General features: G+C 35.0%; 2 protein-coding genes and 1 long non-coding RNA gene across 23 annotated transcripts in view; all 3 read right to left on the bottom strand.

Annotated features, from left to right (window-relative positions):
• abca12 (ATP-binding cassette, sub-family A (ABC1), member 12) overlaps positions 1–4,466 on the bottom strand; it is a 70,076-nt gene extending 65,610 nt beyond the window's left edge. For all 19 annotated transcript variants that reach the window (XM_052606864.1, XM_052606867.1, XM_052606868.1 and 16 more), the window contains exons 1-3: positions 4,289–4,466; positions 1,025–1,105; positions 361–454 (exon numbers count right to left, since the gene is read on the bottom strand). In XM_052606864.1, coding sequence (XP_052462824.1) covers positions 361–454; positions 1,025–1,093 — 163 coding nt within the window. In that variant the 5' untranslated portion in view covers positions 1,094–1,105; positions 4,289–4,466. The remainder of the gene's footprint in view (positions 1–360; positions 455–1,024; positions 1,106–4,288) is intronic.
• An 887-nt stretch (positions 4,467–5,353) lies between these two features.
• LOC128020176 (uncharacterized) lies at positions 5,354–8,343 on the bottom strand. 2 transcript variants are annotated; one of them, XR_008185301.1, is made up of 3 exons: positions 7,686–8,343; positions 6,717–6,751; positions 5,354–6,295 (listed from the first exon to the last, which is right to left on the bottom strand). It is a non-coding gene; the product is annotated as an uncharacterized LOC128020176 (long non-coding RNA). The 2 variants fall into 2 exon arrangements; XR_008185300.1 differs by lacking the exon at positions 7,686–8,343 and having other exon boundaries at positions 6,717–7,319.
• Positions 8,344–10,871: 2,528 nt separating this feature from the next.
• LOC128020172 (GDP-fucose protein O-fucosyltransferase 2-like) lies at positions 10,872–23,977 on the bottom strand. Of its 2 annotated transcripts, none has more exons than XM_052606857.1 (9): positions 23,557–23,977; positions 20,040–20,290; positions 19,443–19,587; positions 16,659–16,769; positions 16,508–16,574; positions 16,291–16,416; positions 15,895–16,075; positions 13,635–13,758; positions 10,872–13,121 (listed from the first exon to the last, which is right to left on the bottom strand). In XM_052606857.1, exons 1-9 carry the CDS (start codon positions 23,733–23,735, stop codon positions 13,007–13,009), a joined length of 1,299 nt encoding a protein of 432 aa, XP_052462817.1. In that variant the 5' UTR covers positions 23,736–23,977; the 3' UTR covers positions 10,872–13,006. The 2 variants fall into 2 exon arrangements, with proteins under 2 accessions (XP_052462817.1, XP_052462816.1); XM_052606856.1 differs by having other exon boundaries at positions 10,872–13,160; positions 23,557–23,975.
• Positions 23,978–23,989: the final 12 nt, after the last annotated feature.

Below are 23,989 nucleotides of genomic sequence, written 5' to 3'. Positions count from 1 at the left end.
TAAGATGTATTCAGCTGCATAAGAATTTCCATCAAAACATGAATCAGACCATCAGCAATGTTACTGTTCCTTGCAAACATATTTCACTGTACTGCAGACTAAGTGCAATGACAGTACCAACGGGATAACATGAAAATAAGTATTTTGCTCATGGGCATAACACTAATAGAGCAGGATTGTGAACTCAACAGCTTCTGACTAAAACCTTCTCAGGATTGAAGCCACAATCTTTATGTTTACACCATCTCTAACCAATGCAGAATGCCTTCAGTCAGTGTCACGCCATTTGGATCAAAACAAACGTAGATACTTAGATGACTTCCTTTTGCAGTCTAAATATAGTGTAACAGTGGTACATACATGTGTCTGTGAGTTTTGGAGGAAACTGTGAACGGGTGATCGCCAAGATAATAAAGATCACAAGTGGCCAGACAAGGAGAGCCAGCGACCAGGCCTGAAAAAAATCAACAAAGATTTGTTGTCAGGTTTTTCTGTTGGTTATATTGTACATGGTTATTAATCCTAGTATAAATAGGAAGGGTTACTAATAAAATTATGGTTACATATATAGCTAAAATTTTTAAATATTACTGTATTTATGTAAAACAATCTGAATGTATCATAAGATACATATATATATATATATATATATATATATATATATATATATATATATGTTAGAAGACCTTATTGATTAAAGATTTAAGGACACAGAGAATATTAAAGCGATAATGCACAGCTAATCTAATGATAGAGCAAAGATAAAGAGTTTAGAAACAGTGCCATGGTGTGTTAACTTAATTTTATTATAGCAATAATGCAACCAAATCAGCTAACCAAAGGTGTGCAGTAGTTGTTTTTACATTTTAAAATTCAGTATGAAAATATGTTATGTGGAGACTGTATGGTTATATGTAGGCAGGAATCCTGAACCTACAGAGCTCCACAGAATCTGGGCATTGGGTTTTTATTGTTGTTATTCAAGTTATTCAAGATACAGGTACAAGTTTACTGGTTTACTCACTGGCTGCCGGATGACACTCAGACCATTTTTCCAGAGAAGAAGTCTTAGCTGTTGTAAGAAGGATGCCATCAGAGGAGAAGGCTGATATAAATGAAAGACAAGAGTAAAATTCAGATTCATTAATAATTACCACAACGGTATTTATCATTCCGAAAAAATTTTCATTGAAAATGTCATAGTAAATAAAATGTATGTATGTTTGTTTGAGATGTCAACCAAAATGCCGAAGGCAATATCACTGGTTCCAGTTTCTTTTTAAATCCATTAATTTTAATTGTCCCTCCTATTTAAACCCATTTTTGGTTCTGTTTCCATCCTCCTATCTCCTGTGAAATATGCAGCATCTGACTGAAATAATCTCCTTCTTTCTCTTAGATCATCTTTTAAAGACTAACCTTTTTTTCTCATCTGAAAACAACTTGTTTTTAATCAAGGCTTATATACTAATGTATATCAATTTAGTTCACTTTATGTATTTACTAATTTATTTTTTTATTTCTGGCATTTTGTAGGGTGCAAATACATTTCTATTTTCATCATCGCACTAAAATGTATGTTTTTTTTTTAATCCAGTTGTAGACTGTAAGTGGAAGATTAGGGGAGTGAGCTGCTCATCTGTTTAAAGGTGCCATAGAATGCATTGATACAATATTTTGAATTGTTCTCTGATATCTACATAGAAGGTATGTGGCTTAGGCACATACAAAAAATCCCCAGAAATGGTTTTACATGTCCAGTTACAACCCAAGTATTTGTCCTTAGAATGAAATGGTCTGTTTTTACCTTTTTTGGAAGTTTCATCAATGGGTGATTATACTGTATATAAAATACGGGCATCAAGGCACCACTATTAGTGAAATCTTATGTACAGTAATGTAACAGGCTACCTCTAGCAAGCAGCTTACCATGTCCCTTTAGTGGCTTGCGTTATTTTATTAGAATGTATAAGGGGGAAACATTGGTGCTTGAGGATCACGTTATGTCGTTTTCAACTGTTATTGTTCAACTATGCCAATGTAAATACAGTTTTCCACTCTGTGGCACCTTTGAAATACTTTTTTTTCTTGTTTTGTTTGTTTCAAGTGTTGTTTTTTTGTAATGTATTCTCTATGTGTTCTGGGACCCCTTCGAAAATGAGATGTTACTTCCAGTGTTGCGGAAAGTTACTTTTAAAAGTAATGCATTACAATATTGCGTTACTACCTAAACGTATTGCGTTATATTACTTTTGCATTACTTTTGTAATTGTGATTGTTTTTAATATAAGAAGTTCTATTTATAGCCAATGTAAAAGCCCTTTCACATCATAAAGTGTAATGCATAAACCTCAGGCTGAACACAGAAGAAGGTTCAACACTGTTCAGCAAAAAAAAATGAAGCACAATTGTTAGTTTATCTAAAGTCATTTTTTGCTTATTAGTATGGTTAAACTGGATCATCAAAGGTCAGCAGCAAAGACATTTGTTAATAAAATGAGATTAGATACATTTCTGCTGTTTAACATATTTAATTATTAGGTCTGCATTATATTCCGAGTTTGCATTTCACTGTTTTCATTAATTTTGATGAATAGCTACTAAATCTTTTTTTCTTTTTTGTGATTGGGATGAATTAATGCACATTCACGTCTAGAACTACATCATGTTCACATAGTGCACACAACGCCTCTGTACTTCCAATTTCTCCCAATATGTGGACAAGAGACTTGTCAGTCAATAAAAGGGAAAACAAAGTAACCGTTACTTTTTTGAAAAAGTAACTCAGATATTTTCTTGTAAATTTAAAAGTAATGCGTTATTTTACTAGTTACTTGAAAAAATGTATCTGTGTCTCTCTCTATATGTAAATATATGCACACTAAGCAATAAAAACATTTTTATAAAATGTGTCCGCATTCAAGTGTACCATAAGTTCCTGTTTCAATGGACACTGCAGCTTCTTTTTTTATTTTATTTTTATAATATTTAAAAGATGTGTTATATAAAATAGGACGCTGTGCTACGGCAAAAATTAGTGCTTCCTCCATTTTTGAATTTCTGTACAGAGAGGTCACACTGTGACGTATAGATACCTACTGGTCCCACGTCTTCATATCATATCGCAGGTCAGAGTTCACCAAACTGGAAATTTGGAATGCAGCGAAATGCAAAAATTTTCACATGAACTTACGCTTCCGGTCTGACGCATTCATGTGCCTATGAATGGAAGTCAACGGAACTAAAAGTGCAGTGTGACCGCCCCTTCATTGTGTACATCTTTGTAATACTGGTTTTAGATTTGTCATTATCAGTTGTCTAGCTTTGTTGCCTGTAATGTTAGTAAGTTGTGTCCATGTCTATGTTCTTGTTTTATATAGTCAAATCAAGCCAGCAAGCCATGTATGTTGTGTGTATTATTTATCTGCTCCCTTTTGGGATATAATAAAACCACACTTGGGTTCTCACAACACTCTTTCAGTGGACATTTTATTACAATCTTACATCCACTGTCAAATGAGAATGCTGATCTTTAACAGCAGCCTCTACTGAAGTCAACAACCTGTAAGCATGTATTGTTGCAAATATAATTTTTTGTGATGGTTTGTTTTAGTCACTTAGCATGTCAGAAAGTGTAGGACAGTAGCTTTTACACAGCACAGACACAAGGTTACTGCTACCCTTCTGATGGTCATTTATGGACAGTAGCTGCTTCCAGCTGATCTACATGGATGATAAGCCGGACTCTCAGCTTGTTGGCCTGAGATCAGCTTTGTTATACTTGACCAAGTTAATATACCTGTACAAACCAGATAACATGCTACAAAAGCTAACTAAATAAATACAATAAAACAGTTTGACCACCTTAAAGCATTATATGAAATGGTACGTCTTATTGCACAAACAATTATATATTTTTATTATAATGTAATTTTTTATTTATATAAAGGTTAATATAATAATAAGAATAATAAGAATAATAATAATGGTGATAAATGTAATAAAATAACAAACAAAAAGTATTTATACACAAAAATAATAAAAAGACTGCTGATTTAAAGTTTGTTCTCACTACTTGTCTTAGTAAACCTTGTCTATAACTGTTCAGAATACATTCCTCACTGAATTGCCTTTTTGACGTAATATACACCTATATTTCATTATTGACTTAGAGCTAACTGAATCTCAGATATTCAATTTATTATATCACCTCCAAAAGTAATAAATATGCAGTACATATATAATTTGTATACTACTAAAAATAATATAGATGAAGTTATATATTTACCTTGTTAAGCCTGAATTGGATTTAATATATCTTTATCAAGTCCGATGCGTTTGATATAATGAAGACATTTTGCCAGCTTATTCTTAGCAAAGTACACTTTCCATGTGATATGTCACGAATTTACGAACAATTAATAAAAAATTAAAAAATTAAAGTATGTATTATACTAGTTTATAACGCGCAGGAGATGTTCTCACTCTCTCTCTCTCTCGTCAGGTGTTCGCACCGCTGTCTGCTGTATACTCTTGTCTCTGTTCTGTATTCTCATTGTCTATACAGCCGAGGAGGGTGTTTCTCACACGTTGTATGACCGGTTTGAGGATTCCGCGCCTAATGTAAGTGGGAGGGCAAATACGCAATCGAGAGAAATTTGATAGGTAGGCCTATTCAAGATTATAGGCGATGTATACCCAAAGAACGGTGCCCCTATACGGTGCCCGTAAGGTGACTAGTTCGGTTCACAAAGTTTTGTCGTGGCCACGACATAATAACTGCCCAGCCGGCATTTCAACGTTGATTCAACGTTGAAACAACGTCAGGTACCATGGTTGAATCAACGTTGAAAAACCTTTCGATTTTGCAAATTGGATCAACGTTGAAATCACGACGTTGATTCACCGTTGAAATCGTGACGTTGATGTACGGTTGAAATCACAACGATGATTCACTGTTGAACTCCCGACGTTGAATCAACGTTGAAAAACCTTTCGATTTTGCAAATTGGATCAACGTTGAAATCACGACGTGGATTCACCGTTGAAATCGCGACGCTGTTTCACCGTCTTACCTGCATTATGGGTGAATTAGGGTCGTGCTGCAGCCCTGGGATGAAAGCTGAATGAGGTGTTGATTTTGAAAAGTTAATCAGCGTTGATAACACGACGTTGTTTCCCCGTCGTACCTTGCACCGTGTGTAAATACACCTAGATCCTAGTTGGCATTTAGATCAACAATGTACATGCAAGGCTAAAAATCTAATGACTGGCAGCAATGGCTTTACAAACAACTTCAATAAACTACCACATGCTCAAAATTGTCAAACAGCAGTTAAATTTTGGAAACAGATGAAAATAATCCCACACTTTATTATGCAGAGTATGCATGGAGGTAATGCTAAAAACAGGTAGTAGAACAATCCAAATACAATAATATTTAAAGGTTTTTGTGAAATAATTTGGCACATAAATGCATATTTTTTGCAGCACTTACAAGACAAACCCTTGTACCTTTATGACTGAAACCAGTGGATCTTTTATTTTGGTGGAAACCTACAGTTTCTGTCAAAAACATGTTTTAGTAATGTGTCTCATTACAAGAGTTGTGAACATTTGTGCAGTGAAAATGTGTTGAACAGTTCGAGAAGGGAACCTTCCACCAGTTGATTTCTAATGGGAACCCCCCCGGACTGTGTCTTCTTTACCGTGGGGAATGCAGAATGAGATTTCTACCGCAGGGCACTCTAAAATGTTAGAACCAGCAGCCTTAGTGTATACAGTGTGGTTGTGCTTCGGGTGATCCTTGAAAGTGTCCCAGCGCTAGGTCCATTCTGACGCCGTCCCCTCCACTCTCTCCCACTTGTGCACTTTCTGTACCGTCCTGTATAAACATTTACATTTAATCATTTAACAGACGATTTTATCCAAAGCGACTTACAAATAAGAACAACAGAAGCAGTCAGGTGTACAAGCGAACAACAACAGTATACAAGTGCCATGACAAGTCTCAGTTAGTCTAGTACAGAACGCATAGCCAGTTTTTTTTTTTTTATATATATATATATAAAAAAGACAAGAAAAGAAGGAAAAGTGCTAGCATTAGTTGGTTAAGTTCTGGTGAAAAAGATGAGTCTTAAGATGTTTCTTGAAAATGAGTAAACGCTCAGTTCGGATTGAGATCAGGAGGTCATTCCACCAGCTGGGCACAGTCCAGGAAAAGGTCCGAGAGAGTGATTTTGAACCTCTTTGGGATGGCACCACAAGGCGTCGTTCACTTGCAGAGTGCAAACTTCTGGAGGGCACATAAGATTTAACCAGTGAGTTTAGGTATGTTCACAATGTTTGACAATAACTTTGATATTGTTAAATATATTTAACTGAAAACTGAATGCAAAATAAATCACACAATATTTTCACTTTACAGTTCAGTAACAGTGATGTTGGAAACAAAGTGGACAACACTATTCATTAAACACTTATTTAATGTATTCAGATGAAAATGTACAATATTAACAAATTATTCACAAGCAGTGTTTTCAGAGCCCCCAGTTACACTGTTTTAATCAGAACACTAGTAATACAGTGTAGTAAAACAAGTCAAATCAAATTCAGTACATTTTTATTAAACTAAGTACAATCAAAACCTATCACAAAAGGTCAAAGCATCTCTAGCAGAAGTGACAGTGCAATGTAGCAGAAGAACAATTTCTTACCAATGTTTCAAGAACAAGCTGGATCCTCGATGACTCTACAAGGGGAAAGAAGAAATGGTTTACTGAAAAGTTCTTAAAAAGCAGGATTTCATATTATACCATTTCTTTAAACCACTGGTTCTCAAACTTTTTATACCAAGTACCACTTCAGAAAATATTTGTTATTAAATATTAAGTTGCACCATAATGACCAACATTACATTTCAGCAGCGTAGTAGGCCAAACTATTCAGCTACAGCTCTACAGTTAAAAAATGAGGCAGTTTTATTCTAATAAGAATATTAATTGTTGTCAGACACTTTACCATGGTAAATACAGTTTGAACATTAACACTACAACTGTGCTTACATACACAGGTAAATGAAAAAAAAAAGTTTAAATTAAAATGTAATTTTAAATGTAATTATGTAACAAAAGTTACAAAACTGTACTGTACTTTAACTGTAACATACTTAAATGTGCAAAAAAAAAAAAAAAACTTACTCAAAGATTAAGTTAAAATATATTAACATTAATTAGTTTAATTTAGTGATTCACCTGCATAACAACTAGAGGGGGCCTGACACTTTGAGAACCATGGCTTTAAACAATCCTTTTTTTTTTTTTTTTTCATTTTCATTAATTCATTAAAATTATATTATTTAAATACCGACATTTGCACTTATATGTTGCAGAAAACACTTTGAAACTAATATAAGAATACAAACATATATAACACACCTAATGCATGGGATTCATATCAGGAAAATATGGGAAAATCTCTAAAAGACAGACATTACCACATAACTTACCAGCAACACAGTGGGTGAGCATCTAACTTGATCAGCTGTGATAAAGCAATGCAAAAATAGACACACGGGTATTTATTTATCTGCAGGTTACATGTCCTTTAAACTACCCATTTGTAAACTCTGGTAATACTTTACTATTTTCAAAAGATAATAAAGATAAAGTTAGCGATTTTCTTACCTCATTTTGACAGGATGTTTTCAGGACCTCGCAGAACACCTGACCCTTCTTGTGTTCACAGTTTTTGTTCTCCATTGACATGTCACGACTCAAATTCGCTCGAAATAAATAAAAAATATACAGGCAAATATGAAATAATTCGGGACCGACCGAGCAGTCAGTTATAACGAGCAGCAGCTCACAGTTAGCCGCCTCACTCACAGAAAGACGACAATAACGGTCATATTTTTAAATGTAGAAAAGCGCGAACCGATTCGTTGTCCAGTTTCCTGAATGACAGCCAGATTAACCAATCATGATAGAAGTAATAAAATAAAACTACCAATGGGAGTTGTTTCAGTGTGATAAAGCAGCGAAATGTATAGTTTTATTGTTGTTAATGATGATAATATTTAACATTTTAGAATAGGTATCATGACTAAAATATTTTTAAATGCTATTAAAATAATAATTAATTTAAATAATTTAATATAAATAATTTAAAAGCTTGTTAACCTTTTTCTACCATTTAGCATTAAACATTTTTAACGTTGTTTCATTAAAACAACTGACCTTATTTTAACCATATTTCAACGTTGAAAGTTTGTCATGTGCTTGATGTTTTTCAACCATTCAGCTTTAAACGTTGAATCAACGTTGTTTCAACGTTGAAACCACAACTGACCTTATTTCAACCATATTTCAACATTGAAAGTTGGTCATGTGCTGGATGTTTTTCAACCATTCAGCTTTAAACATTGAATCAACGTTGTTTCAACGTTGAAACCACAACTGACCTTATATCAACCATATTTCAACGTTGAAGGTCGGTCATGTGCCGGCTGGGTGGTGGGAACATCATATTAACTCGTGGTAACGTGATATTTTATGTCGTGGCCACGAGATTATTTTGTCCAGGTGAGGACATCCTTATGTTGTGGCCACGACTTCTTTATGTTGAGAGTAACATTAGGACATATTTTTCTCTGTGGCCAAATGCATAAACAAATCTGTGTGACCATAGCAACCCGAGATTATCAAAAATAGATAACATTAAAAATTACATTTAATATTTGTATATTATTATTATTATTATTATTATTATATTAACTTATTAGGGCTCTATATGTATTATAGAAGTGGGAAGTCGTGGCCTAATGGTTAGAGGGTTGGACTCCCAATCGAAGGGTTCTGGGTTCTAGTCTCGGGCCGGACGGAATTGTGGGTGGGGGGAGTGCATGAACAGCTCTCTCTCCACCTTCAATACCATGATTTAGGTGCCCTTGAGCAAGGCATCGAACCCCCAACTGCTCCCCGGGCGCCGCAGCATAAATGGCTGCCCACTGCTCCGGGTGTGTGTTCACTGCTCTGTGTGTGTGCATTTTGGATGGGTTAAATGCAGAGCACAAATTCTGAGTATGGGTCACCATACTTGGCTGAATGTCACTTCACTTCACTCACTTATATATGCTTATTTCGCCTTTTAATGTGTGTATCACTCAGGCGGCAAGGAAGTCGACTGGAAGTTGAAGTCGGCCGTGTACCGCCATCTTGTAGCAGAACTTCACTTGCGTTAGCATCCCATTGACTGCCATTCATTTTGCTGTCACTTTGACAGTGAATAACTTTACATCTGAGGCGTTTAAAGACTCCATTTGTCCATTATTTATTTCTAAAGATACACGACAATGTATAAAGGGCTCCATTACATTCTATGTTACATTATGGCCCCGTAGAAACAGTTTTTGTAAAAATAGGCTAACGATTGCGTCATAACCACTGTAGAGAAATTACCATACAGACAGGAGGAGAAGCTCGCAGGCAATTAACTTAATATGACGTACTGGCGTTACATTTTAAAATACTATACAAAATAATTAATCAGAATACTTACTCCTGCTCACTCACGCCAAAGAACTCCCCGCTCAAGCTCGCCGTCTCTGCAAGATTAACGATGGCAGTTTGCACGCACAGCTACTAGAAGATTTACATCTGTCAGACAGGTTGCTGACGTCGTCAAGCTTCGTTTGAGTCTGCGCGTCAGAAACGGAAGTGCTAAAAAACGCTAAAAATGGGCTTCACTCAATTGAGTTCCAATGGGGTCGCTGTGTCCATTTCTTTTACTGTGTATGGTATCGCTTTGCCTAGTTAATGTTTTGTATAATTATGCTAGCTAGCATTTGCTAGCCTACCATATATTTTGTAAATAAACGCCTAACAATTATAATTATTATACAAATAAAACTACGTCTTATGATTAATTCCTCAACAAAACATAGTATTTAAAATTATGGTCTTTTAATTAGCTGAACATTGAATATATGTTCAATTTAATCTTTAAGCTAAATCGTGACATTTCAGTAGGGAATCTACTCGTTGAACTAAATTACTTTGGCAGGTGGTAGTGTCACTATTTGCCAGCTTTTAAATAATTTATAATTTTAGTAGCTAGGCTAATATAATGTTTAATTTATTTATTTTAATAGTAAATAATAAATAGTAAATAATAATGATCAAATATTTAAGAACTAACAATACAGCTAATGCATCAGATTTGCATCAGTTCTTTTCAGTGTATCTGTCCAACAAGTTTTCAAAACAGTCTGAATCAGTTCTCAATTCAGTTCGAACTGTTCCAACAGGTCACTCCCACTTGGATTCATTTCTCTGTTGCTTCAATAGTAACAGGATATGTAGGCTACATATAGAAGCAGAGAACGTAACATTGGTGGATGATGTGAACAATGACTCATAGTAAACTGAAAGGAGAACTTTTGAGGAGAGTTTAACACAGATGACAGATTTGTCGTATTTCCCATGTGCTATTCACACAGAAATTGTTATTGAGGAAATAAATATATATGTCAGGTTGGGAAGGGTTTCATAATTAGAGTAAAAAAATTTATTCCAGTATCATATGTATGCTATATCTGAGTAAGTTAGATTTTTACAAAAAAGTTGAATAGTATAATATTTGTTGGCCAAAGCTGTTTCACATATTAAAATATATAATCAGAAATATTCACTGAAGAAAGTGTTTAAATAGGTTATTTATAATAGAGATATTATGATATACTATATATTTTGGAAAAGGACTGGTTGAAAAAAAATGGTTCTCTATTCTACACTGAACAAATCAACAGTTCAAATTCTTTTGTTCAGTCTGGCTTGATCAGACTGTCTGGTTTTCTATGACCTTTAGATCACTTTCAGTGTTTTTTATCTTTTTATTTTTTCATGATGGTTGTACAGGTTATGAAGTTCATAAATCTTTCCTTTGTCTTTAGGTCAATAACAATAAGGACAATAACAGTATAGTACATACATTATTCTGAAATATATCACCTAACATTTTAACAATAAACAGCCAAGATTAGGATCCACATAACACACTATTGTTCAAATATACTTGAACTATGAAAACTGGCTTGGAAAGTTTTCCAGAAGCATCAACAGAACAAAAGACTGAAACACATCTCATGCTGCCCTCTTTTTTATGAGAATAAGCCACAAAGCATTGTCTCCACTCACAGGTTGAGGTAAAATGAGAAGTATAGCTTTGAACTGACAGATGGGCATCATATGAAACCAGATTAATGTCCCAGGAGAGAGATTGTAAAATTTTGCAAAACCTACAGCAAATTTATTATTTTATACTGTATCTAGCAGACTACTAGAAATTAATTTACAACAATAAACATTTATAGAAAAACTGCACAGGTTAAAATACAGTACATCTTTGAGAATTCACATTTCCAGACAATAAAATAAATCTACAAAACAAAAACCTCAACTGCTTGTCCTCAAGTTATCAGCTTATCTTAACAGGCTGTGATTTCAGAATATGTACTTTGTACTGGAATGGTTTACCTCATCTAATGAAAGGAATAAACATTCCATAATTTTCAGCCACCTCAACTACTGCTTTACAAGTTGGTCTCGAGCATGTCAGAGCACAAGAATACCTTTGGAAACATTATACAAACAAGCCATTAAAATCATGGACAAAAAACCAAGGCACTGTCATGACTGTGCAATTTAAAAAAACACAGCCTTTTAAACTGGAACAGTATTCATAAGTTTTTAAATCTGAATCTCATATACAAAGTGACACATGATTTGGCACCAGTTCATCAGCCAAAGAAACAGCTCTGAGTGCGTCACTCGAGGCTCTGCTAGAGGGGACTGTGTCATCCCTCTGCACAGGAGCCTTTTCAGTCGCTCTGCCTGGTCAGTGAGGGGCGCTACTGAATGGATTTTTATACCTGAGGAGGTTAGACAGCTCAACACTTACAAGACCTTTACAAAAAAAATTTAATTTGGCTCATTAACAATTATGTCTGCCAACATTAAAAGCCGAGCCTATTGAGCTGTATTATATATTTGATATACTACAGCCTTTTTGAAAATGTGTTTTTAGTGTGTCTTATTATTGTAACAGGTACAGTGTACCTTAAGTTATTTTACACTGTCATTTATATTGTAGTCAATTTGCCAAGACTTGTAAATGTATTTTCTTGTTCGCATTTTAATGTTTTTTTTTTTTTTTTTTTTAAATCTTGGCCAGGGGACTACAGATGAAAAATAGCCTTTTGGCTAATTCTGGCTTTTTTAACCATGTTTGTTCATGTATTTTATGAAATTGCACTGTGCCCTTTTAAATAAACAAATTAAATTAAATTAAATTAAATTAAATTAAATTAAATTAAATTAAATTAAATTAAATTAAATTAAATTAAATTTACAAAGGCCTTACAAACTTGTTACACAATCAAAAACCATTGGCTCTTCCATGAAACAAAAAATTCACCCAATTGATTCCTCAAATCCATCCCAAATTGTCATCTCACATCAAAATCCAATTATTTATTTATTTATAACTGTTTTTGACTCTGTATTTCACTGGAGAAGGCAATACTGTGGATAGAGGATTGTGTTTTACTGTAAACAGCAGTTTGAAGATAAAAACATCTTGACAATGTTTTTTTTTGTTTTTTTTTCTTACAAACGCAACACTTTTTGTTTCACAAAATGTTAATTAATGGCTTGGAAATTCGTGGATTAGCATACTTTGATGTTTTTATCAGCAGTTTGGACTCTCATTCTGACGGCACCCATTCACTGAAGATCCATCGATGTGCAAGTAAGTAAAGCTAAATTACTCCTAATCTGTTCTGATAAAGAAACAAACTCATCCACATCTTGGATGGCTTCAGGAAATTTCATTTTAGGGTTAACTATTCTTTTAAAAGATTGTATTTTCAACATTGTCAGATAAAACATAAAAAAATAGAGAGAATCCTCTGTATGTCTGTATGATCAGCATCAAGTTTTCTGTGTGATCAGTAGACAATTTTCCAGTGTGTTGGTTGTTCACATTCATTCTCATCGTCACCACAGAATCGGTTGTAGGTGGTTTTAGGATCGAAACCTAGTATCTCCCTTTCCTCGTGTATTCTGAAAGAGAACGTTGAAACCGAAGTCCCAATGAAATACCTGACAAGAAAGTCAATAAAAATGTGAGTGGGTGATGTACTCTTCCAAAAGCGATAAACCATCGCAAACAAAAAGATTGCAAGATATATTTACAGTAAAATGTCATACAACAGCATGTGATAGGTAGGATCAAAGGTTGTCATATTTAACAATGAGCAGTTTTTTCCATTTAAGCAAGTGATTGATTTGACTGAAATGATCAAGCCATTGCGTCATGGGGTTGTACATTTCCTGTTTTTAATGCAAAGAAACTTTTGAGTCACACCCAGTTCAATGAAACAGCAAAAAATCTAATTAGTAATTGTAATTTCTAAATAAACTTTTTAAGTTAAGTCATTATTTGAATATATTATTTATCTTTCAACACAGTTGATAGGCAGGTTTGTTCAACTAAAGCATAGAAAAAAACTCAATGTCATTCGGTAACCACTTTGTTGTGATGAAAAAAGGAGAGCAGAGGCTGGGATTCAATACCTCCCATGAGCGCAGATCCACTGGTCTATGATGGCCACCCCTCCATCCTTCAAGAGCTTCAGGTCTTCACAGGTGGGCTCGTATCGCACCATCTCAGGTAGCATCCTTTTCAGCTTAGATAACTCTAAAAGCAGAAACAGCTTGATCTCACATCCATTATACATATATATGTGTGTGTGTGTGTGAGAGTGTGTGTGTGTGTGTGTGTGTGTATACAGTACAGACCAAAAGTTTGGACGCACCTTCTCATTCAAAGAGTTTTCTTTATTTTCATGACTATAAAAATTGTAGATTCACACTGAAGGCATCAAGGGCTATTTGACCAAGAAGGAGAGTGATGGCCTCCACAGTCACCGGACCTGAACCCAATCGAGATGGTTTAGGGGTGAGCTGGACCGCAGACAGAAGGCAAAAGGGCAAACAAGTGCTAAGCATCTCTCGGGGAACTCCTTCAAGACTGTTGGAAGACCATTTCAGGTGACTACCTCTTGAAGCTCATCAAGAGAACGCCAAGAGTGTGCAAAGCAGTAATCAAAGCAAAAGGTGGCTACTTTGAAGAACCTAGAATATGACATATTTTCTGTTGTTTCACACTTTTTTGTTTCACATAGCTTTAATGCCTTCAGTGTGACTCTACAATTTTCATAGTCATGAAAATAAAGAAAACTCTTTGAATGAGAAGGTGTGTCCAAACTTTTGGCTTATATATACTTTTGGCATACACACATATATATAATATATGTACACAAACACTTCTGTTGAAAAGTAAGATTTTTTAAAATGTTAAAAGACTCTTATGCTCACCCAGGCTGCATTTATTTGATTGAAGATATGATAAAAACCAACATATTGTTAAATATTATTACAATTTTTCTATTTAAATATATTTTAAAATGTAATGATGGCAAAGCTGAATTTTCAGCATCAGTGTCACATGATCTTTCAGAAATCATTCTAATATGCTGATTTGATGCTTAAAAAACATTTCTTAAAGCTTAGCATTCATGTGGAAACCATATTTCTTTTTGTAGCATTACATGTCCTCACTGTTCTTTTGAACAATGCAATGTGTCCTTGATAAATAAAAGTGTTTATTTAAGAGATTTACTGAGCCCACACATGTAAACAGTAGAGTTTAGGAATATAACATCTTAAGTAATTAAGTAAGTATAGATTTGAGCTGGACAGATTGGATCATATGAAACCAGATTCATGCCCCTGGAGAGAGATTGCAAAATACAGTCATGTAAATATATAACCAAAACCTACACCAGATTTATTATTTTATTATAAATGCATCTAGCAGACAACTAAACAGACAACTAGTAATTTGATTTAGAAAAAAATAAGTACATTTATAGAAAACCTCCACAGATGAAAATACAGTAATGGTAAATGTGAACATAAATTTACATTTCCAAACAATAAAAAAATATACAAAACAAAAACATCAACTGCTTGTCGTCAAGTTAAAATGCAACCATTCCTGATGCTTATCTTTAAAGGCTGTGATTTTAGACAAGGCTTTTTACTGGAATCTTTTACGTCATCTAATGAAAGAAATAAACACTACAGAGTGTAAAAATACTGTGTGGCAAAGTCTGTGAAAGCACTTTATTTTATTTGTTTGACACGCACAGTACTTCAAAGGCTGGAGCAGGGGTGAAAAATCATGTTGACCTTTTTCAAAAAGGTTTGATTACAGTGTTTACACAGTTCTTCTTGCGTATCAATAATCTGAATCAAAGAACTGTGAGAACAGAGCAGCAGCATTCACAAATTCCAGCTAAAAGCCATTTGATATATTCCACAATTTTCAGCATCATCACTCCAGTCTTCAGTGTCATGTGATCCATTATAAATCATTCTAATATGCTGATCTGATGCTTAAAACATTTCTTACTATTATAAATGTTGAAAACAGTTGTACGGCTTAATATTTATGTGGAAACCATCAAAAGATTTTTTTAGTTTTTATGTTTGATGACTAGAAAGTTCAAAAGAACAGAAGCTTGAGAAGACATAATTAAATCATATCAGCTACTTTTAAAGTGCTTTTACTGTGTTTTTTAGATATGCATGCTGCTGTATATTCTGCTGAACTGAAAATAAATATCAGCTCAAGGTTTTTTGAATGAGATTGGTTTAGTAAACAATAACAAATGAACCATTTTTTCTATATTCTGTGATTGTTTTGTATCATAAATTAATAAATGTGTCTGAATGAAAGCTTGTTGTTTTAGTCTTTTTAATAGTGTACCTTCTTCGTCTGCATTGGTGGCAACAAAGACTTGTTGAAGCTTGTGCTTCTTCAGGAGACTACGGATCTTCTTCACTGCTCTTTTGAGGCTGGGCACATCTTCTCTGTGCCCCCAGATGAAGTCCTTCCTACGCAAGTGGACTCCCAGGTAAGGGCCTCCTTTAGCACTGCCAAGCCTGTTCTGAGTCCAAGAGTTTACAAAAGGTCATGCAAAAAATGTGTCTGCTTTGTCACACTGAAATGAGTGTGGGCGTAAAGCACATGACAAACATTCCAGAAAAGAACTGTCCTGACATGTGAACAAAAGCTCTGACGAAGCTCAAATACTTAATCTTGTCCCATAATCACAAGTTTGACTATAGCTTTTATGCTGGAATTAATGTAAGTGAAACATACTTTCATTTGGGTCCAGTCTTCGTTATACGGCGTCTGGTCCTGTTTGTCTGTGGAGTTTAAATACTTGGCCCTAAAATCGTCTCCTATGATACGCAAGTGTTTGGCAAACACCATACTTCGCCTCGTCTGTAGGACAATAAAATTAGATAGGTGAGATATCTTTCAAAAAGCCTAATTTAGCCAAATTATTTAAAATAAACAAAGTTCATGGACTTACATCCCAGTAGTCCTTCCCAGCATAATGATCATGAAGGACAGATTCAGCTCTGTCTAGCATTAATGACCTTTGGATTAATGATAACACATGTATAAGACCCCATTTGCATTTAAGAGCTTTTTAATTCAAACTTATTTTCAAAGTGACTTACATAGCGTTTAAGTTATTTTGTAAGACAGGAGCCAAGGTAGAGGCATGACCCTGAGCCGATATACAGGTGACATTCAATGCTCTGGTCTCCTCATAACCCCAAAACCAACCTCTGAAAAAAAATTTATAATGAATAAAAAAAAATCATTAAAGAAACTGACTGATTTTCTTTTCCTGCGCATTTCTCTTTTTTTGCTGTGGAACACAAAAGAACATATTTTAAAGAATGTTGTTTTGTTTGGACTTTTTGGTATGGAGACAAAGTTCAAAATATATTCTTTTGCATTCAACAGAACAAAGAAAATCATACACTGAAAGAACATTAAAGTGAGTAAATAAAATAAAATAAAAATCACAAACCTTTCAATTTGATTTGTTTCTCACACAAAGCCATTGTTTGGTTTTAAAAGATAATAAAATATAATGCATAATCATTCCTCATTTCTCAAATCGAGCCGATCTCAGATGCCTGTCTCTGTGATGTCTAGGCATGGGCTGGTATGAGATTCTGACGATATAACCTTTGATAAAAATATGCCAAGTTCACAGTATTGCGATAACAGCTCTAAGATATGTTATTTTTAAATGTCTGAAAAAAAATAATAATAAACTTCCATTGAACAAAATGTATTTTATTTTTAAGAAAAATATCGAATATTTTGGGACAGTAAACATGTCAGGTTAAATAATAAAAATTTATAATTAAATCCTTCTTATTTAAGTACAGTCACTTAAGTGAGCCTAAACCTGCAGCCCAATAATTAAGAATATAATCAAAACATAATTTATGTAAAAAAATATGCTCAATATGCTCCCTTACCAGAAATAATGTCACATTTCTGAAGCGCGCAACATAAACCAAATGACCAAATATGATGACACACGAATGACGCGATAGAAGATTTGAAAATACACACCATTTTTTAGTATTTCAACATGAACACACATTGCTAGAAGGGAACTGAAGACATCTAATTAGCATTTATAAATAATATTTATTATTCAAGCTGAAATGTTGTAAGAACATGTAACAGAACGATGTGTTTAAAGAGAAAAATAATCATATATTTAATATTAATTCATGCGGTGACATTCTACTATGTTGTCAGTTGATGTTGTACGTAATGTTAAAATCATCACTGCAATTCGAGTGATCACTGTCCCAAATGAGCTTTGCCTTTTTCATCAGGGGACGAAGTTCCTCGGATTCAACTCCTTCAGCCATCTTATACACCAGAGATTCCCAATCATGATCCTGGAGGCCCCCCAATACCGCATGTTTTCCATGTCTCCTTAATCAAACACACCTGATTCAGCTCATCAGCTCATTAGTAGAGACTCCAAGCACTTTTCATCTTTGACGACATGTAAAAAAGCTGTGCCTTAAATAGGAATGATATAACAAAATTTTCTAAACTGTGGTATACCCTGAAACTGGTTATCATCTCATGCCTACTGACATCACACAGACAGGCCCATCCCACGATTGTTTGATTGACATTTGCTTTTCTGCACAGACTGGACTGGTGTCTTACCTTAGACCCGCCCTGAGTGGGCTGTCATAAGTCCGCCATTGTTTCACTGCCGGACCAGATGTAGACAAGAATGTCTTCTAAGTGATTGAGGTGTTTTGTTGTTGGATGTAATAATCAACATAGATTTCATTATTTACTCCTGACATCTGAGCTGCTGAAGATGCAGTAGATTACATTTGTTTTTAAAGGGAATGAGCCACCGATCTACCTAAATGTCTATGTTCACACAAATCATCTACGATCCAGCTTCACTAACAGAAGAACTGAGTATAAGATTTTTTTATGAATCTTCGCAAATCGGCTTTCCTAATAATGTGCTAATTAGCAAGTTTCACAATGAATGTGGCTGAAGTAAACAGTCCCTCAGAGATCGTCTCAGAAGAGAGGGACGGGGTCACCAGAGGCAATGTGCATTTAGAGGAAAATGCTACAAAATGGCTTTCTCTGAAAAGAGCTGTTTTTGACCAGGTAAAAAAAGGTGTTTTTTACACTACCATTGAGAAATTTTAACCAAACTATGTTACAGACTTTTCATTTAGACCCTAAAGAATCATATCAACTTGTGGAAAATTGGCATATATATATTACAGTATTCTACTTATATTTACAACCACAAACAGTATATTTTGAAATATTTTATTTCTGGGTGAACCGTTCCTTAACTGTCACTCACATTTTTGAACATAGACTTTATAGTGCAGGATCCAAACTTAAATTTGTATAACCCATCAATGAAAACATTTTGTAATGATATTGATGTTTCATTTACATGGTAATGCAATGTATGATTTTAAAAATTGTTTTTAAAGGATGAATTTTGAGATTTTAAGTTTTCAGCTGATATATAATTTCTGATGATTTCTAAAATGTGATAGAGGCAATGAAGAAATCCTTTTTTAAAACATAGGTCAAAACTGTTATAATGTAGATTTTTGAGGGTGCACTCTTGTCATAAATTAATCTATTACTTTTCCTACATAATGTTTAACAAAATTCATTGGTACAACATACATTTGGGAGTCTTAGACCTTTCCAGCGATATATAGTTTGTCAAGATTAGATTAGATTTAATTGTAATATAGTGAAGTAAATGTATGGATCCCGTATATGGGACAGGGTGACGGTTAAAGGGTTAACAATTATTTATGTATGGCTTTAAAAGTTCCATAAACAATGCCTGGCATACTTTTATACTTGTATGTCTGTCAAGAGCAACTGAACTTGCAGAACCTGTAACTTTAAAGCAGTACCTGTAATAACCATGTTTGTCTTTTGAGTACATTAGCTTTTCGATGCATGTTGGTTCATCCACCATCTCCTCCCATTTCCCATCTGTCCAACCCTCAGCATACCTCTGCAGCACAAGGATCTGGTCAATGAAGGGTCCTCCAGACTCTAAGATCAATAATAGAGACACAGAATGTGGGAATCATACTTGAGTCTCAGCTTGTATTGTTTATTAATGCAGTGCCCCTACTCGTATTTAAATACTACACTGTAAAAACATTTACTGGAGTATGTTTGAGAATAATTTTTTTTTCAGTCTTTCTTCATTGTGTTACTTGGTATTCTTTGTATTTGTGAAAATTACTAGCACTTTCTATTCAAGTTAAAGTGAAATTTGATTGTATATGACTAATTATACTGTCACGCAAGACTGTCCTGTATTTTTTTGTGCCACTAGCATCACCACGTGGAATTGCAAGTAATGTACGTATGTTTTTTTTTTTTTAAACCTGTTTTTCCAAAATCCCTCCTGTCTGAATAAATTAATGACAGGTAATTGAATAGAAATAATAACATATAATTGTTATCACTCTCAAACACACAAAAACAGCATGGCTCACCAGAAATAAACTCCTCATACTCAATGACAGGTATGTTAGCCTTCAGACTGGTTATGCTGAAGAACTCTCCCCACGGGATGCGAACCTGATTTATATCAGGACTCTGCCAGTGAGCCAGACAACCCCATGGAGGCAGCACTAACACCCAGTCGCCATTTTTCCTCAATGTCTTCAGCAAAGAGGCCATGCGAATGTACACATCTCGGCGAAGATTAAAGCCCTCAGGTGGATTTACATCATATAGGAGGTATCTGAGCATTGCATATAACAAGATCAATTTATATATATATTTTACAAATATCTAACCTTTTACTGAACTAAAACAATTGAAAATGGGGAGAAATCTCTCATGAAATGAATGTTTTTCTCAATTACATGTTGGACACAATTATACCCCTAGAAATTCTTATGAGTAAAATATCTGTGATGTATATTCCCATCCATATTTACAATTTTGATCATACCAGAGTGATTATGAACATGAAACTATCCAACCATGGATTCCTGTTTCACAGGAATATAAATAGGAGCCAAACAAAGGCCAAATTCAGAATCAGAAATCATAATCAGAAAGAGCTTTATTGCCAAGTATGCTTGTGCATACAAGGAATTTGTTTTAGTGTCATAGGCTTCCAGTACACAGAGACAACAACACAGACAAAAAAAAAGAAAGAAGAATTAGCAAATAAATAAATTGTATAAACAGTTGTGCTATAGATGATAATGGAATAGAATTGAGTAGGATCAGAGACAGTTTATAAGAGACATGTCACTTCCTCAATCGTCAATACAACTGTATAAGGAAAACCCGTAACGGCAAAGATGGCGGTTGTGTGCACATGTCCCGCCCCTCCAGCTGGAAAGCCAATCATCTGCTTTTAACAGTCAAGCCGGGAAACATTTAAGCTTATCGTCTGGTTCCACTGACGTATGAGCACAGTTGAGGAACCCTTGCGCATGCGTAGTAAAGATATAACCTGTGGGGGAAAAGGCGTTTTAAACCTTATTTTGGGGCAAAGTCATAAAACTTTTTCAGCGATTTTTATCATATTTCACTGCTGTTTCTATACATGCTGTTTTTATGTCCCGGTGACCAGTGAAAGTGCAGTTCTGACTCTCTGCCCATTAATTTAGATAGGAGCTGGTCTTGTTATTCTGAAATAGCTGCCCGGAGGCGTTGCCAAGATGGCGGCCGAGTGACTTGCCTGAAAGGACTTTGGTAGGATGCAGGGATGTACTATGATGGAGGAACAACAAATAAGTATAAGGATATTGCACATTTTTAGTGGGGAACATTTAACTGTTCGTGAGGTAGATTGCCTGGGGCAAGAAACTGTTCTTGTGCCTGACTGTCCTGGTATTTGCGGCTCTGAAGTGCCGGCCAGATGGCTAAAGCTCAAAAGCCGCGTTTCCACTGGCGAGCTTAAACCGGGCATGCTAGTGCGTGCCAGGGCCAGTCGCGTTTCCACGGTCACTTCCGGGGCTTGATCGTGCCTCGCCGGGGCTTCCTTGGGGCCAACTGCCAGGGTTTTTGGCCCTACGAAAACCAGGCCAGCTGGGGCTAGAGGAGGGGTTATGAACAAAGGCGGAGTTTCTCCGTGTCTGGAAAGCTCAGCGCTGCAGATCATTTCAGAAAGATGACAGCTTTAACACCAGTATTAAAGAGAGATCAGACGTCAGCTTCTTATTCTCTATCACAATTGTGTATTTATTTAACATATTTTATCTGTCACAAGTCTCGTCTCGTGAGTTTAGCTCCACGTAGCATATCATCAAAATATAATAATGATTTTAGTTCGGGAGCTTTAATAAAAATAGAGAGTCTGCGCTGCGGATCATTTCAGAAAGATAACATCTAACACCAGCATTAAACACTTTATAAAAGAAGTTGAGCTCAAAACTCACTTTCAGTCAGCAGCGAGTGTTTGAAATAACTTGATCCGATGTGGATTATATTCATGTAAACAAGGGAGAAATATTTTAAGCGATGTAAAAGACTGCACGCTAAACATTAACGTTACCATAGTAAACATGGTAAATATGATCTTTGAAGAAATCAGACGTCGGTTTCTCACGATCACAGTCGTGTATTTATTTTGTAACTTATAAGTCTCGTCTCGAGAGTTTAGCTCCACGTTGCCTATCATAAAAAAAATATAATTATGTTTTTGTTCGGGAGCTTTTATAAAAATAGAGAGATTATCATTCATTCTAAATGTGATGTATAGGCTACTGTGGCTACAAATAAACAGAAACAGACTCGACTGAATAAGCAGGCTATTTTCATAAACGTTAAAAATAAATAAATAAAATAGAAATAAGTGTATTTATGTGTGGTTAGTTTTGAGTCCTTATAAATTAGATCAATGTATCACTTATTCTATATTTGAATATTTAACAAAGCATGCAAACAAACGGCCGCTTTTAACATGTGCCTGTGGTGATCACGCATGTTCCAGTTATCAGAAGTTTTCTGATAACTTCTCTTTGTTGGTGAAATGATGAGGTTGCGTGACATTGTTCTGAGAGGCGTATAAAGGGCGTGTTTTAGTGACGCGCAGCGGAGCTTCAGGCCCTGACTGTGGAAACCTGCACTATTCTGACCTCGGTGCTACTGGCCCTAAACAAACCTTAAAACAATACAAAAATAGGTAACTGGGCACAAAACCAAGCTATGGCCATTCCAGTCCTCTGACATGAACCCTATAGAATATTAGAGTCATTCTTGATGATGGAATTGTCATGATCTCTTATCAGGTGTTTTCTAACCTCATCAGGCATTATAATGGAAAACTCAGAGCTGTTTAACTGGCTAATGGGGGTTTCAAGAAGTATTGAATAAAAGGGTACCATTAATTGTGTCCAATGTGTATTAGAGAAAAACATTTATTTCATAATGACCCCCCCCCCCCCCCCCTTTTTAATTCTTATTCTCCAATGAAAGGTTAGATTTATGTGATAAAAAAAAAAAAATTAAAAGGATTAACAATGCAGATTTATTTTCACAGACTTCTTTGATCATATTTACCATGGATACCAACAATTCTGACCATGTTTTTATACACAAACACATACATACATATGCGCATATATATATATAATTTTCAGTAATTCTGTTATTTTGAAAATAATTAATGTGTCAAAATCTATTGTTTTTATGTACTTCTATGTCACTGGAAATGAACCATACTAAACACAAGTCTTTAGTTAGAGAGATATAGACTTTTCTCAATTTCTTACATTATTAGTGAACAATGCCTGTTTTAATATTACTAATTATAAAGCCGATGAATGCGATCCAGTCTAATATTAAACAGAAAAACATTTGTATTTGAGTGTTAATGAACGTTACATAAAGGGGAATTCAAGTCTCTTATATCCTGGTAAACACATTAATTTATTTTTTACATTACAGCGTCCATGTGGCCTTACTTAACAGGAACAAACCAACATAAAGGACTCAACAGTTGTGGACATTTAAAAGTAGGAAGAATCTTTTCCAACAAATGATTCCTACCGAACATCCCGTGATGCAGCAGCTACCGGAGACAACATCATCGACTGCCCGGCACGAAATACATCGTCCATTGTAGCAGAAGAGAATTTATAAAATAAAATAATAAGGATTAATAACAAATATTGTCCTAAAATATCATGAAAGGGAGCAGACCCAGCTGTACCCCTCTTATTCGCCATGACTTTCGTAGTCACGCACTCGGTACAGTTGCATAGCAACCAAAGACTGTATAAAAACAGGTAGTAACTCAAGCACCTCTTTGCACAACCGGTTTATACTTTTCAGAGTCATGAAATATATATATATTTTAGTTAAATATAACTTTATACATAAGATAATTAACTGGCGAAACTTGTATGCTTGTTTTTTTTCTCTTCACTGGTAAAGCGCGAATAAAACTGTGCAGTGGGCAGGTGTCGGCTCTGTTATGACA

The sequence above is a fragment of the Carassius gibelio genome, chromosome A9 (genome assembly GCF_023724105.1).
Source record: "Carassius gibelio isolate Cgi1373 ecotype wild population from Czech Republic chromosome A9, carGib1.2-hapl.c, whole genome shotgun sequence".
Lineage (NCBI taxonomy): Eukaryota > Metazoa > Chordata > Actinopteri > Cypriniformes > Cyprinidae > Carassius > Carassius gibelio.
Note: the sequence above shows the minus strand (reverse complement) of the source record. Positions and strands in the feature narration are given on the sequence as shown.